This window comes from Dipodomys merriami, unplaced genomic scaffold, assembly GCF_024711535.1.
Source record: "Dipodomys merriami isolate MVZ:Mamm:240054 unplaced genomic scaffold, mDipMer1.0.p SCAF_72, whole genome shotgun sequence".
NCBI classification, from domain to species: domain Eukaryota; kingdom Metazoa; phylum Chordata; class Mammalia; order Rodentia; family Heteromyidae; genus Dipodomys; species Dipodomys merriami.
In genome coordinates, this window is record NW_027206313.1 from 5,380,344 (window position 1) to 5,397,221 (window position 16,878).

The window sequence follows — 16,878 nt, forward strand, 5'->3', positions numbered from 1 at the left end:
TCGAGCTGGTGGCAGACATGGCAAGCAAGCTCAAGCGCAAGCGAGCGCTCCCAGCTGAGAACTGGGTGTGGTGACTGGTGTAAGCATTCCCATCCAGGAAGGGTAAACTGCTCAGTCCCTAGGAAAGCATTCCCACGGACTCAGAAACTCAATTTCTGGAAAACTGATATGAGCAACATAATTCCAAACACACACACACACACACACACACACACACACACACACACACACACACACACACACACACACACAACACAAACAACATAAACCCTTCATATGCAAAGATAATCTACATAATCCCTTTTTCCTAGTTCTATTTATCTTAAGGAGTTAAAATCAGTGTAAATCCCCAATAGTAAAAGAATTTAAATTTAATTAAGCCTTGGTGCTATATATTCATTGCATGGAATATTTCATACCAAAGAAAAATGTGTCTTAGAAAAATCTTATTTTTTAGCTGGAGATTGATCAGTGGTTCATGTCTACAAACCCTAGCTACTATGGAGGCCCAAATCTGGAGGGTCATGGTTTGAAGAAAACCCAGGCATAAAACTGCTTGAGAATCTGTCTCTACAATAATCAGCAAAAAGAAGGACTGAAGGTATGTCTCAAATGGTAGAGTGACAGCCAAATAAGCAAGCAGAGTAGAGTAAAGCAAAGCCACAAAAAGAAAAGAAAGGAAGGGAGAGAGGGAGGGAGGGAAGGAAGGAAGGAAGGAAGGAAGGAAGGAAGGAAGGAAGGAAGGAAGGAAAGGCAGGCAGGCAGACAGGAAGGGAGGGGAGGAAGAGAGAAGAAAGGAGATTTTTTTGTTTGTTTTGGTGATTTTTTTGGGGGGTGGGGGTGTTGGTCATGAGGCTTGAACTCTGGGCCTGGGCGCTGTCCCTCAGCTCTTCAGCTCAAGGCGAGTGCTCTACCTCTTGAGCCACAGCACCACTTCTGGTTTTCTGGTGGTTTATTGGAGATAAGAGTCTCATGGACTTTCCTGCCCAGGTGAGGACCTCATCTCCTGAGAGGTCTTTCTGCGAAGCTGGTAACATCCGTTTTCTCCATCTTAAAAAGAAAAGTCTTTTGCCAGGAGCCAGTGACTCATGTCTGACATCCTAGCTACTCAGGAGACTGAGTTCTAAGGATCATGGTTTGAAGCCAGCCTAGGCATGCAAGTCCATGAGACTTTTATTTCCACCAAACCACAAACAAAGCTGGAAATGAAGCTGTGGCTCTTGGAAGGAGAGCTTTGGGGCCCAACAGCTCAGGGACGGTGCCTAGGGCCAAAGCTCAAGCCCCAAGACTGACAAAAAAGAAAAGAAAAAGAAAGAAAAAGAAAATTTTCTGCTGAGTTTTGTTGTTCATTGCCTCTTTTTTTTTTTTTTTTTTTAACAAAATGGTATGTGTCCAGAATGCCAAGTACTTATGAGATTGAACCAGGAGAATTCCTTAAGCTCCAAAGTTCAAAGTCATCCTGGACAACATACTATAAACCACCCAACCCCCATCTCAAGGATAGAAAACCAAGTCCACCATTGGCTCATGCTGTAATCCTAGTTACTTGGGAGTTACAGATGGGAGGTTCACGGTTCAAGGCCAAAGGGCAGTGAAATGTCATCTCAACAAATACACAGGGTGAGGCGAGGTGGGTCTGTGATCTCAGCCACACAGGAGCCTGGTATCACCATCCCAGGCCAGTCCGGGGCTGAAACACGAGGAAACGTGACCTGAAAATCCATCGACACTCTCACAAGATGCCCCCACGGCAAAATGGCCAGGAAGGGGCAAGTTCGCGTTCACAGTCTACGGTGGCACTGTTTATTTGCCAGACACACGCGCTGGGTGGGTCGGGTTACCCCAATCAGAACAGCTGGGAGTAGTGCCAATTAGCCATCCGAATGCCACTGGAGACTGCTCAGAGAAACCCACCCCAGGCGGAGGGGTGAGGAAGCATGCGCGTCAGAAGATTGGCTTCCCTCCTAAGAAGCCCGTTGAATGCACAAAAACACAGAGATACACCTCAACAATGCCTCACTCGGTTAAATATCTTTCTTAGGACTTTCAAATTCAGTTACTGAAGATACAAACTAATCCTGGATTAACATTTAATCTCTTCTCAAATTTATCAGAATTTCAAGAGCAATGTTCTACTTGAAATGAGATGACTGGCAAGGATGTGCCGCAGAACGCCGCCCTTTATCACCTTTATGAGTCTGGAGATACACGAGAAGCGGAAGAGCCTAAGAGCATCTGGAGTTATTTGAAGAGAATGCACTTATTTCTCTAGCTAATTACCTTTAAAACATTAATTCTACAGAAACCAGTGGCTCACGCCTGTATTCCTACGTACTCAGAAGGCTGAGACCTGAAGGATTATGTTGAGTTCAAGCCAGCCTTGGGAAGTAAGTCCACAAGACTCCATCTCCAATTTACCAGCAAAAGGCTGGCTCAAGTGGTAGAGCACCAACCATGAGAGCACAAGTCCTTAATTTAAACATGGACACAGGCACAGAGACAGAAAGACAGACAGAAAGACACACACACACACACACACACACACACACACACACACACACACACACACACGCACACACACACACACACACACACACACACAGAATCAGCAGAGACCATAGGATGAAATGATTGTGCCAGGCTCATTTGAGTTATCAACAGTAAGGTCCAGCCCCACCAAGTTAGCATAAATCAGTTGTTCATGAAGGTCCTCAAATCCCCTGGAGTTCACCTTGAGGTCCAAGGTTAGACCCTCTCTCTCCTTAGTGGATAAACAACTATGCTCACCTGCCACACTTCAGCTTCTTTGTCTCTGTGAAGTAAAAGAGTAGATGTCTCCGTGCTCTGCTAGGGAACACGAAGCAATACAATACATACAGCTCCCTTAAAGAGAGAAGGTGAAGGAACTTGAGAAGGTCGTAGGCAACACTCTCTCCCTCTCATCATCAGCCTTGCCTGCCCATTCCAATCACGTCTGGAAATCTGATAAAACACCAATGTCTGCTCACCAGAGAGACCCAGCTGCCAACCCAGCACAGCTCAGCGCCCAGAGGGTGCTTAGCATCTGCATGTTTTGAAAGTTCTTCAGATTATTCAAAGGCACAGCACAGAAACACACCATGCATGCTTAAAAGACCATAGTTAGCAAATGCCACCATTGTTTTTCTTGCTGCTTTAATGTCTTTGCTCAACCATTAGAGAAGGACAGTGCAGGTTTTAGAGCAGTGGTGAATGAAGGCAGAATGAGAGGTGACCGAGTGTCTTTGAACCAAGTCTGTTCTCCAGTGTGATCAAAAAAGAGGAAAAACAGCACAATAAAAAAAATAGGATTCAATAAGATACAAAAGGAAAGGACATTCAAAAGAGCTAAGAAGCCAAGTCAGCACGCGTATTTACACATACTGCTAGATACATTATGGTTTTTTCATTAGTTCCCCCTCCTAAAAATAGAGCAAATTTTCAAACAAATAACTATACATAGGCATGTGTGTCCCAAATGTTAGGAACAAAATGCTAAGGAAATACTTTCCAACATCTGAGAGCAATTTTGAACTATACATCATCACTTCTATGCATTCACCTTAAAGGAGAAAGATCAGAGTCAAATGAGCAAACATTCAAGCGTATTATAGTTTTTCTCTCTTATTACACAGGATCTGAAACCCACTAATTTTTTCCAGAGGGAACCTCACTCATAGAACTCTTCCTGAGCACAGCTTGCTTCTTAGACAACTAGGAAAATTCACGTACTAGCAACAGCATTGGGACAAGGACTGACTGGGCGAGCTTTCATTGAGTAATGAATTTCAAGCACCAGGAACAATGAAGTATTAAATCGGGATTTCACATTCCAATCTGGCTGAGCCCCATCAACATCCCCCAAAGAGCACAAATAAAAATTCTTAACATTCTAGCATCTCAAAACCCAGGCACGCACAATCTTCACACACGTGTGAAAGCAAATCACACAGGAGGTTGGTGAAAAACACAACCAGTTATATAATACTGTCAAAATCAGCGCATCAGGGATTTTACTCAACTCAACCAATGGGACCTGAGTCAAAGACACCTACAGTTTTATATGCATTCCATTGGCAGTTCTTTGTTTAGTAAAACCGTTTTCAAAAGACAAACTACTGTGTGTGTGTGTGTGTGTGTGTGTGTGTGTGTGTCTGTGTCTGTGTCTGTGTCTGTGTCTATGTGTCTGTCTCTTTCCTGAAAGTGAAAAACATTAATGATCAAGTGAGTTTAACTTTTTAAATTCGTGCAAAGGCTTTCAACACATTGTACCATGAAAAAAATGCAAGTGAAATGCTATTGAAAATGGTTGCACAGTAAATATATTTTGTGATCTAGGGCCTTACCAAGACAGGTTCTTAAATTCAACAGTGGTTTATTCAGCAAAAAAAAATAACTTGTATTAGCAGTCTAACTCCTTATTTCTACAGGAAAATATCCCCCACATTCCAAATCCTACAAAATGTGAGCTGGGGAAGAAACCCTGGAACTGCCCAAGGTCCTGGACTAAGTACCTAAAACCTGCCTTCCGAAGGCGGGGATCAGTATTTGAATGGAACACAAACCTAGAGATGAACGGGCAACAGCACAGAAGCGCAGGTGCTTCGGGGTGCACCAACTTCTCAGAGACTCTACACATATGCACCAAAGCTCTTGAAGCTTACAAACCAAGTATCATTATTCTCCTTTTACACATTTCATTCATTATATCACAAACATGTATTTTTGAAACTAATATTTTCTTTTTTCTTCCTCTTTGCTTTTTTCTTTTCTTTTTTGCTGGTCCTAAGGCCTGGATACTGTCCCTGAGTCCCTTTGTGCTCAAAGCTAGTGCTCTACCACTTGAGACAGAGCGCCACTTCCAGCTTTTTCTGGGTGGTTACTGGAGATAGGAGTTTTACAGACTTTTCTGTCCAGGCTGGCTTCAAACCATGATCCTCAGATCTCAGCCTCCTGAGTAGGTAGGATTACAGGCGTGAGCCACCAGTGCATGGCTCAGATTTCTGTATCCTAAATAATCCCATCTTTTACTAGAGGCTAAGGTTAAAAGCCAAAACTAAATCAGCAAGTGGGAAAAATAACCCAAGCTGACACAAAAACATGTGGCTCGTTTTATAACATATATCACCCACTATCTTATCCCACATTTACATTAAGTAAAATCTTGACAAGCAGTAAACTGACAGATGCTAGTTTGTCCCCATGAGTAAATGTTCTGAGTGGAAAAAAAAATCTGACTGTCAAGTTTATGAAAGTTAGACTCTATTCTTCCCAAGTCTTTTGTGCTGTTCAGGAAAAAAAAAAAAAAAAAAAAAAGATGTATACGTGAAAGAATTAAATGTGACTTACTAAATAAAGGTTTGTTTCTTGTCACATGGAGGTACAAGAGAGTACACCATAGCCAGTATTTTCAGTCACTTTCACTTATATAATTCTTTCTCTTCCTTAGAGGCTCTCTCTGCAAAATGTTTTGTCGGTTTGTGACCTATCACACAAGCATACACTATAATGTAATACGCTGCGATCCAAGACGTCCCTAAGAATCTCTGTCTTCCTTCAACCAGTTGGGACTATTTATTGTTCAGCAATTGCGCCTACCCCAGATTTTCCCCTATCCCACCCCCTCACACTCTTTTGTATATAGTTTGCCTCCTCCCCCTCCTTCTTCCTCCTCCTCTTCCTCCCTCTTCTTCTTCCTCTTCTCCTTCCTCCTCCTCCTCCTCCTCTTTCTTCCTTCCTCCCTCTTGGCCCTCCATTCATTTTTCTTGATTTAGAGGAACCTAATTGATAGTTGAGGCTCCACTCTTCCTTGTGTGTATATGGGTGTGCGCGTGTGCACGTACCTGCCCGCACAGCCCTTCTAGTACTGGAGGCTTGAATTCAGGGCCTCAAATTCTTGGTTGGCTTTTTCTGCTCAAGCCACACCTCCTCTTCTGTCTTTTTGGTGGTTAATTGGAAATAAGAGTCTCAGGGACTTTTCTGCCTAGGCTGGCTCTGAATCATGATCCTCAGATCTCAGCCTCCTGAGCAGCTTGAATTACAGGCTGGAGGCATCCAGTACCAGCTCTCTTCTTTATCTTTGACCAATGGAGTTCAAAGGCAGAGAAGAAAGTTTCCTCTTTGTACCTCAGGAAGGTGGAGGGCAGAACACACCTCTCCCTGAAACTCCTTTGTCCTACTCATCTGTGCAGAGCAGAGCAAGTCTAGATTCCTGGCCCTTAGTTCTCAGTATCTGTTAGCCTGTTAATGAGAGGCCATCTGAAACATGGTATCTGGTGACCGTGTGCAGCGAGATGTGGCTGACCCTGATTTGAATCCACTATTGGCCAGGCGCATGCTCCCATTCATACTTCCGATAGCAATGATACATGGATCCGTTTCCCTTACACCTTGTTTCCGTGTGACTCACAGGTGGCACTTGCCAAATGGCTGCCTGAGTTAAGGAGCAGAAAAGCTTCTGTCTCTGGCAATAGAAGAGATGACTGGCTCCACTAGGGTTCAAGCCCTGGGCCCTGGCTGCGACAGCCACCTCATGACAAGGGTCCTTCCTATGAGCAAGAATGCTTGCGGGGTTCGGAGGCTTAACCATACACCTCTGCAATCTCAATCAGCCACACTAAGACAGAGCGGCCGGCACACACACCAAGAGACCCCCGTTCTCACAATTCACCCCGGCAGTGCAGAACGCGCCTCCTGCCCCTGCGTTTCTCAGAATCCTTCCAGAAGCACGTGGTTCCAGCTCGTGAAGGTCAAAGCAGCCACACACCAAGAGCAGCGTGGCGCTTACCTCAACCAGAACCCAGCGAGCCCAAACCACCATTTTCCTGTCCTCTCCGAATATAGCAGCATATAGCAGCGGAGCCCTTCCCCCTCCCAGAGGGACGGCGAGGAGGGAGAGGAGGGCGCAGGGAGATAAAAACAAAATCGGCCGTATTTACCTTCTTCTGTCTCGTGCCACACAATCCCCTCCAAGTTCACGCTGGTCCCAGGTTCACAGGGCCCAAGGCACTCCGGCTCCGTCACTACTCCCACTTCGCACGTATTGACACCCACGGACCGAGTCCGGACCAAGAGCTGCTCCACCGGTGCTGCGATACTGGATGAGGATGGGGGAAAGTAGGAGGGCAGAAGCTGAGGCGTGAGACTGCTGGCGATGGGCGGCGGCGGTGCTGGCACTGTAAACAGGGAGTCAACCTGAAAGACAGACAGGCTTATTGCAGTGGGGCTGCAGGTGGCCGGGGCTCTGCTATGCAATCTCTTTACATCCTCTAGAACAGAGAGCATCATTCCAAACTCCATTTACAATTACCATAGGCACCGATGGCTCTCTCAGTGCCAAAAATACAAAGTGGAACAGAAATAGGCAATTTTCATTTTTCACGTCAAACAAGGTAAGCTTAAGAGTGCAAGCTTCTTGAATAGGTGGATGAAAATTACTGAGCAAAATTAAGACTATCTCCCACTCATACTGAAATCTTATTTTCAAATTATAACGTTTTTCAAAGAAGAAACGCCAATAAATAAACAATAACGTCTGCATTATTGGGCATTTAAAGCAAAGGAAATGGATTAAATTTGTTTTCCAAGTACTTTATAAACCATAATGAATTAAATCACTATGAAAATATATTAACTTACTCTACGGAATATACAACATATATAAACTTGATTGCATATACTGAAACACAAGGTGGATATTATTAGCATATACTCAGCAGCAACTCTTAATTAAGTGTTCTATTGCAAAGTTTAGCAGAAGTCATACAGAGGAAAAAAGAAATGTGCATGCCAACATCAACAGACCAGGAGTTTTCACCAATGTACATGTCTGATGATTAAACATTTCAGGGTCATGGGTCGGTTTGACCAAGGCCCGGGAACCTTCTCTCAGAATGCAAGAAATTGAAATGATAGGCAAGTGTAAGACAAATTGGGTGGACAGATACCTCCCTTGGACCTTGATCACCAGGAGGTAAGCAAAGGAGTTCCTCACAAATTTAAACGTCTAGCCATAAAAATGCAACCAAAATCTACACACTTAGACAACAGGTGGGTCACCAGATAACCTCAGTCCATTTGGCACCTGGTAGGACTACTACAGAACAGCTTCATAGTTGTTTTTTGTGTATGTGGAAAAGCCTCACAAAGCCTCTCTGTCCATTTCCTGCATGCTCTCGCCACACATGGCTAGGGTCTGGGACTAATGGATGATGATACTTGCATATTTTATCAGCTGGGCTAACAAACTGTGAATGTTGAAAATAATGGAGCAGAGGTCATTCTGGGAAAATGCTATCTTATCTGATGTTCATATATTATGAGATACCCTTTGTAGGCATTTGGATTCCGTTGTAATATTATATCATTTTGGTTACGTTAAAAGAGTAGTAAAGCCGGTGGTAGCGACTTAACACCTATAATCCTAGCTGGTCATGAGACTCACAAGGCAGACAAGCTGGAGAGAATCTCATCTCTAATTAATCCTCCCCCCCAAAAAAAAAACAAAAAGCAGTAGTGGAGCTCTGAATCAAATGGTAGAGTACCAGCTTTGAGCAAAAAAGTTAAAGTACGGTGTCTAGGCCTTACGTTTAACTCCCCAGTACCAATACACAAAAAAAAGTTAAAAATTAAAAATTAGACTAACCGATAAACAGACAAAGAGTGTACTTCCAGAGTGTCAGCTGAGAATGTAAGCTCCTAAGTTAACTGTTGAAGCAGTTGCCTGGGTGGTTCCTTGTTTAGGTGACCATAAGGACTCTGTCTACTACAGTTTGCATTCCACTAAAATGATAAACTGTATTTCATTTGCCTGAGTGATCCAAGATTCACAGCAGCCCTTTACCCAGATGCATGCTACAGAAAGCAAATTTCCGGCTCTCAAAGCTGCTATAAAACTTCTTTTGCTCCATGCTTTTTATTGTTTGGCATTCTTCATCACAGAATCCAAGAAAAGAAAAGCATTAAGCAGTCCCAACCTATAGGTCATAATGATTTATGCTGTTGTGTACATGCAGCTTAAAATGGATCAACATTCCCATTGATAGTTCCTATTTTAAAATTGGGCTGACAAATGAGGAGAGAGGTTCTGAGGAAGGAAACTTAAACCGAAAAACTATCCAAGACAACCCTGTATTCCTCATCACAGCTGAAAAGCTGAAAAGATTAAAACCACTTTCTAAAATTTAAAAAGAAGAAAATTAGAAATCCGTTACTGTCTTTTTTTTTTTGCAGGTTTTCTAACGTCTTCTTGATTTGTAGAGCTAGTTATACACTGGCTATAAACCGATGCTATACATATCAACCAACGGAACTGAATCAAACAATATTCTGAAAATATGGCCGGATTAATGGCCTAAGTTAATACTAAAAGAAGAAATACAACTTCCATTGGGTGATCTAGATAGTGGATTAAATGAGCCTTCTTCCATCAACATAAGGAAAAGACAATGATGAAAGTCTGAATAGAAGCCAGGCTCTGGTGCCTCGTGCCGGTCATTCTACTGAGGAAGCTGAGGTCTCAGTACTGAGACTCAAAGCCAGGCCGAGAAGGAAAATCCATCAGACTCCATCTCCAATTAACCCCCAAACTATGAGAAACGAGAGTTGTGGCTTGAGTGGTAACCAGCCTTGAGAGAAAAAGTTGAGGGGCAGCACCCAGGCCCCGAGCTCAGCCCCCAGTACCAGCTAAAGAAAGTGTCACAGTTGCTGATATTCTAGAAAGGAGGTGAGACCGGTATCCAACAAGCGCTAAATGAGAAAGCTATAGTTCAGCTTGACTATAAATAGGAAGGTATATAGATAGCACTCCAGTGTGATGATACTCTAACCCTTCAAATCTGGTAGGCAATAGGCTTATACATTTGATTTAAACCCAAGTTTAGGTTCTTAGTTTTCCTGTTGTGCCACTTTCCTGATATTGGCTCAAAATGTGTCTATAGTACCAGATCCATGCTCCCCGTGGAGAGAGGAGGAGAGGCGAGCACAGAGACCACCCCTAGGGTCTCTGGCAGGCCTCTCTTCCCTAGAGGCCACTAAATGAAAAGTGGGGTTGGGGTGAGGGTTTTACTCAACTACCTTTAAAAACATTCCAATTATTTGTCAATGCTTGGGAGATTCCAGGCTGCATTTCCATCGACTCTGAAGATACCGATCAGACAGCGCTGTGGGCGGGGCTCAGCGCATCCCACACAGAGTCCCCCTCAGAGCGGAAGGTGACTTCAGCCTTCCAGCTGCCCTGCCCAGCCACGTGAGTGTGTGCTTTAGTCTTTTCCTGAGAATGTTCCACAGGGAAGACTCCCTGCCCAGCTCTCTCATTCTACAGAAAATACTGGCAACGGTATTCGTGCAATGGTAATAAATAAACTGTGGCTCGCAGCAGCTCAAGTCAGAAGAGCAGCTGACTGGACACAGGAAGGGAGGGAAAGGTACAAGAACTGAACCTGTACCCACCAAAAGGAGGCAGGAAGGAAATAATCCAAACAACGTGGTCGATTCTTCCCGCCTGGGAGGTTACCCCTCCAGAAGTTTCCGTTCTCTTGGGTATCTCAAGGTATCCTGCACAAAGCCACGTGGCTCATACGTAAAACGGGATTTTAAAGAACACTAACTCATTTGTTAAATTTATTTTGAGACAGGGTCGCTCCATGTAGCCTCAGACTCCTGACCAACCTGCTTCAGCCTCCCAAGGGTTGGGATTACAGGTGTGTTATCACTGAGCCTGGCCTCAGTAGTTATTTTTGTCTTGTAGAAAAGATCAAGTCTATGGCCTCCTGATTTCTCGTGTCACTGATCTACATACTGAGCCATAACTTTTTGGGTCAACAAAGCTCATCAAGACTGTGGGTATCTGGGCACTTTTGGTGTATGCCTCTAATCCTAGCTATTCAGAAGTTTGAGATCTGAGGATCCATCACAGTTTGGAGTCAGCCCAGACACAAAAGCCCAGGAGATTCTTATCTCCAATGAAGTACCCCCCCCAAAAAAAATAAATCAGAAGAGGAGACATACCTCAAGTGGTAGAGTGCTAGCTTTGAGCCAAAAAGCTAAGTAAGGGACAGCACCCAGGCCCCGAGTTCAAGCCCCTGTTCTGGCACTAAAATGTGCACACATGCACACTCGTGCGTACTCACACACACACACATGTGCACACACAGAAGACAATTGGTGGCATTAGTTTTGTAGCCCTTCCTCTTGTGAGGGAGCAGCATACCAACTAGTAAACCTGGGATCAAGTCCTGGCCCTGTCAGCCCTTGCTGTGTGGGACCCCAAGCAAGGCTCTGGGCTATTCAAAGGCTCTGTGTTTGGAACTGAGGAAAGAATCACCCCAACAGGCTGCTGGAGACTCAGCGTGTGCTCAGCTCACCCGATGGGAGTGCTCCGCGTGTGCACAGCTCAGTGAACCCCGGAGAGAGAGAGAGAAACAGAGAGAGAGAGAGTGACAGTGAGAGAGGCAGAGAGAGAAACAAAAGAAGGGAGAAAGGAAAGAAGAGAAAAGGAAGGAAAAGAGAAGAAAAGAAAAGAGGAAGGAGAAGAGAAAAAGAAAAAGACAGCCAGGCAGCCCCTGGTCTGCTACATTTGATATTACAGTTAGTTCTGTAACCCCGCCCAGCCCCACAAAGCTCCTTTTTATATCCTACTATATTTAACATAAATCTATAATCCCCCCAAAATGCATGGCTAAGTGTGGTTAAAGTGTGTTAAAAGTGGAAAGAGAAAGGGGCTTACCCGAGCAGCTCAGCCTGGGGAAACTCGGCCTTTCACACACTGGCATCTGGCAACAGCCAATGGGCCAAACCCACCACTGTTTACCAAAGACGGCAGTGCTGTGGGGAGCTACTGATGAGCCCGAAACTAGTACAACATCATCTAACCTCTGCATCTGCTGCTGGGCCAAACGTCTACTGAAGCTCACCTAAACTCCATCACAGTCACCCTACACACCATCAGTGTGCAACACCATCAGTGCACAGTCTGCTCACAACCCTAGTGCGCTGCACGCTTAGCCAGCACAACGGGGCACTCATAAACGCAGTGAAACCACACCTGTAATTGAACAGCCCCTTCCAAGGGACTGTCTTTGGTGGCCTGAGTACAAGACGTGGGGCCTTGTGTAAGTCAATAGGAGCGGGGCACACGTCAGTCTTTGGAGTTGGTCCTCGGTCTGGCATTGGCCAAGGCAAGCTAAGCAGGCTAATGGCTCTCTGTGCCACTACTTCATGTGACTACTCCAAAGACAGAAAGCCAAGTACAGGAGAGCACTCAATAAATAGGGGCCACTGCGGAAGTCGGTATGACTCTCATCATTACAAAGATATCTGAGATCCAAACTAAAAAGAAATCAATAGGTGATCTGTTTACATAGCACCAAATGTTAGGATTGGCTACATGCAAAAGTGATTCAAGGTCAGATACCAAGTGCTCATGCCTGTCATGTGAGCTACTCAGAAAGCTGAGCTCTAGAAGTCGGATGTTCACACCAGCTTAGGCAGAGGAGTCTGAGAGACTACAGCTCTAATCGACAAAAAGCAGACTGAAGGCATGGGTCAAATGGTAGAGTACCAGCCAAGCAAGTGAGCAAGCAAGCTAGCTAAGTAAGCTAGAGGACCTGAGTTCAAACACCTGTACAAATGGGGGGGAAGAGAGAGAGAGAGAGAGAGAGAGAGAGAGAGAGAGAGAGAGAGAGAGAGAGAGAGAGAGAGAGAGAGAGAGAGGAAAGAAGGAAGGAAGGAGGAAAGAAGGAAGGAAGGAACACAAAAGCAAGCAAATTATGAATACCATTCTGAAGGAGTAACCCTAGTATAGTCTAATGGGATAATAAAAATCAGTGGGGGAATATTGATCCAATAGTACTAATAACTAGAATTTAAGAAATCAGAATAAAGAACTGGCCCATTTTAGCAAGGGTTCTTTTGTCAAAGCTCTTTTCTGTCATCTGGATGGGACGCCGATGTAACCTATTAGAGAGCCAAAGAGGAAAGCAGGAAAGCAGACATCTTCAGTGGAAAAGAAAAAAAAAGAAAAAAGAAAAGAAAAGAAAAGAAAGGAAGAAAAAAAGACCCATAAGTCTAACAGCTGGTGGTGGCAGACTGTCAAACGGAGGAAAGTTAATGTCAAGAACAGACGCACGGCAGTCTCTCGCTGTTATTTTTGCATGATTATTCCCAGGTGTTGGTGCACGCTGAGCAGTAGCCAGGCGATTTATCACGCCACAGAGCCTAAGAGCAGGGGAGGGGGGACAGGGAGCAGCGAGGGTGGAGGGAGGGGAGGAGAAGGTTATTTACACAGATAGCGGCACTTAGTGTGTGTAATCAGAGGGCTGGAAGAGGAAAATCTGCAGAGGTCCTGGCAATATTTTCTCCTGTTCACCTTCTTTCAAGGGCCTCCCAAGTGCTGATCTGCAAGGGCCGCTCCAGAGCTGGAGTGTTGCTGGTGGCGGCTTCTCATCCCTAGAGCATTTCCCTGTGACAGCCAAGCGTGGTTTTCAGTACCAAGAGGCTGTCAGTGGAGGCTTGGGGGTCTCCCGCTCCACCCAGCCACAACAAAGGGATAGGAGCAGCGGGGGCGGGGTGGGGGAAGGGACCCCCTGGCCGCCTCAGTGCAGAGACCCCCCCCCCTTGGCCTGGCTCCGGGCTGAGCCCTGACAAGGAGCACTTGCTCTGTGCTTTCTCGCATTTGTTGCCACCAATCTCCACAGCTGTCCTGTGCTTCACCCCTCGATGCCAGGCGGCTAAAATTGCCAACAACCAGAGGGGGAAGTGAGGCTTCATTTTGCTCAGACTCAACACGTTCACATTGGATGGGCCTGCTGGGGCATGGCTACTCAATGCTCACGTCTCCTCCAGATCCTGTTATTCAGCTGCTTTAGGAGCCGGCCCTCAACCACCTTTTAATTTAAAAAGCATTAGACGGAGACTGTGCTGCCACAGAAAAAGGTCTCAGTCCTTGAGAGGTGACCACGGCCACAGACCCCTCCTTGTCATCTGGGCAACATTACTGCTTCATTAGCCACGTAGGCAAGGCCTGAAAGCGCTCCCCTGTGCAGGCGCCGAGGCCGACGCCTGCCGTTGTAGCTCGCTGGGAGGTAAAGACTGGAAGCATCAAGCATTGTTCCAATTTAAAAAAAATAAAACTAGGTACTATTCTTTCTCCAAAATTAATCAAGTTTGAGTCTCTGTTTCTGACAGGGAATGGCACGGCTTGAACTTTGATCACTCCTAACCCGCTGCTCTTGAATGTGATACTTTTCAGGACCACGATCAAAGCAACATGTGCTTTACAGCTTGCCAGGCAAAGCACACGGCAGATCCTCAGACCACCAGACCAGGCCCCCTCCCGCACACCCAGCCCTCCGTCCAGGCCCACGGGACACACGGCACAGAAGATCTGAGTGGACCTCTTAAGCGGCTCTTCCTTCCCCGCGGTGTGTTCCCTGATCTGTAAACTGCTTCTCAAGCTTGTGGAGACCAGGCTGAAAGGTCATTCAAGATGGTGTGGCTCTGACAGAATTTGCATCTTCCTGAGTCAGTCGAAAGCAACCTGCTCCACATGATAATGTAGGAGAGATGGAAAGAACACGTCTTCCAAACAAAACTAACCTTTGTGTGCTTTGATGCCACACCTGACTCCTTTTTACTGCCTATTGCTTAAGATGGTCTGTCTCAGGTCCTCCATGTACATACTGCAATCTCTTTAGAAATGTCCCTTAAAAACCCCACCAACGGGCTGGGAAGGTGGCTCAGTGGTAGAGCGCTTGCCTTGCATGCATGAGGCCCTGGATTCGATTCCTCAGCACCCATAAGAAAAAAGCCGGAAGTGGCGCTGTGGCACAAGTGGTAGAGCGCTAGCCTTGAGCTGAAGAGCTGAGGGACAGTTCCCAGGCCCAGAGTTCAGGCCCCATGACCGGATCCCAAACACACACACACACACACACACACACACCAAGAACTGGGGAAGTGGTTCACACTTGTAATTTCAACTACCCCAGACACGAATGCTAGAATGTTGAGGTTTGAAGCCAGCCTGGAGGAACTCGTGAGAGCCTCCCTTTAAACCCAAAGCTGGCCAAGCCTACTGTCCCCGCTACACAGGAGGCAGAGATCAAGAGGAATGCAGTTTCAGACCATCCTGGGAAAGAGAGAAAGAGAGAGAGAGAGAGAGAGAGAGAGAGAAAGAGAGAGAGAGAGAGAGAGAGAGAGAGAGAGAGAGAGAGAAAGGAAGGAAGGAAGGAAGGAAGGAAGGAAGGAAGGAAGGAAGGAAGGAAGGAAAGAAAGAAAGAAAAAAGAAAGAGAGAGAGAAAGAGAGAGGGAGGGGAGGAGGGAGGGAGGGAGGGAGGAAGAGAAGAAGGGGGAGGAAAGGGAGGGAGGGAAGGAAAGGAGGGAAGAGAGAAAGGAAGGAAGGAAGGAAGGAAGGAAGGAAGGAAGGAAGGAAGGAAGGAAGGAAAAGTTTAACACTTCATCTCAAGAGAAGAGGCAAGACGTAGTGAAGCATACTGGTCAGTGGGAAGCAGAGGAGAACTGAAGTCAAGATGTAACCTTGGCAAAAAAGAAAAACAAAAAAAGACCCCATCTCAAAATAGCCAGCTCGGTAGACATGGCTGAGCTGTAGAGCATCTGCTACCATACAAAGGTCTTGAGGTCTCACATAGCACTGAAACCAGCCCACACCGAGGGCTCAGGTTGTAGAATTCTTCTAGCATACCTGATGCCCCAGGTTCTACCTCCAGCACCCCCAAAAGGACAAAATGCTCTGAAACCAAAGCTCCAGTTCGGTTTCTTTGTTGCAATTATGTTTAAATTATCCATTCTAAACACTACAACAATTTATGTGGACTCCACCATGCTGTGTCTTGCTATCTCCCATGAGCAGGTATAAAAACCAGCACCCCCTAAGTCAAAATCCAGGGAAGACCTTAGCCGCTAAGGAGCTGGGGAGCCTCTGGTCCCAAACCAATAAGATGGCTGCTTCTACATCCAGCCAGGCCCCTGGCCGTGCTGCATCACACAGCACCAGTGATCCAGAACTTCCAAGGTTCCACTGGGGGAAAGGAATCCTTGCCATGAATCACTCCACAAGTGGGCCTGTGTGCAGGTCACATCACAGGGGCAAGTAGAACCGACCACGTCTATGAAATATGATTTAAGGAACAGCAACAGTGTTTAACATTATTCCCCAGTCTTGACAGTTTTCAAAGCCCTGCAGAAGGCAATAAGCATGTACAGGCAGGATATAACTAAATTACTCAACTCAGTGCCTAATGTCTTTCTGTTCTGAAGCCAAACTAAGTCTCCTCTCAAAAGCCATCCACAGCTAGGCACCAGTGGCTCACACCTGCAGTTGTAGCTAGTCAAGAAGCTGAGACCTGAGGATCACGGTTTGGAGCCAGAAAAAAATAAGTCGATAAAACTGCAATCTCCAATTCGCCACCAAAAAGCTAGACAAGGAGCTGCGGCTCACATGGAAGAGCACCAGCCTTGAGCAAAGGAAGCTAAGGAAAAGCCCCCCAGGCCCTTGGTTTAAGCCCCAGTATGGGCACAGATACATACACACACACACACACACACACACACACACACACACACACACACACACACACACACACACACACACACACACACACACACACACACACACACACACACACACCCATCCAAACACAGAGTCCCACAGCAGAGTGCAAAGAGGTCAGGGACCTGGGCCTGGAGGATGGCCGCCAGCCCCAGCAGCTGTCATACCCGGCCTCACTGCTGTCCTCTGAAGATGTATTTTTGTCACCGCAGAGCCACAGATACTTAATCAGCTCTGAAAGTGCGGCTGCCATCTCCTACCACTCAGAGAGCTGGGTGCGCTATCATAGCTGCCAT

General features: G+C 45.9%; 1 protein-coding gene across 1 annotated transcript in view; it reads right to left on the reverse strand.

The window, feature by feature from the left end:
• Positions 1-16,878, reverse strand: part of LOC138818206 (zinc finger protein 608-like) — a 105,238-nt gene that overhangs the window by 53,100 nt on the left and 35,260 nt on the right. Inside the window, exon 2 of the mRNA XM_070009191.1 lies at positions 6,957-7,212. Coding sequence (XP_069865292.1) covers positions 6,957-7,212 — 256 coding nt within the window. The remainder of the gene's footprint in view (positions 1-6,956; positions 7,213-16,878) is intronic.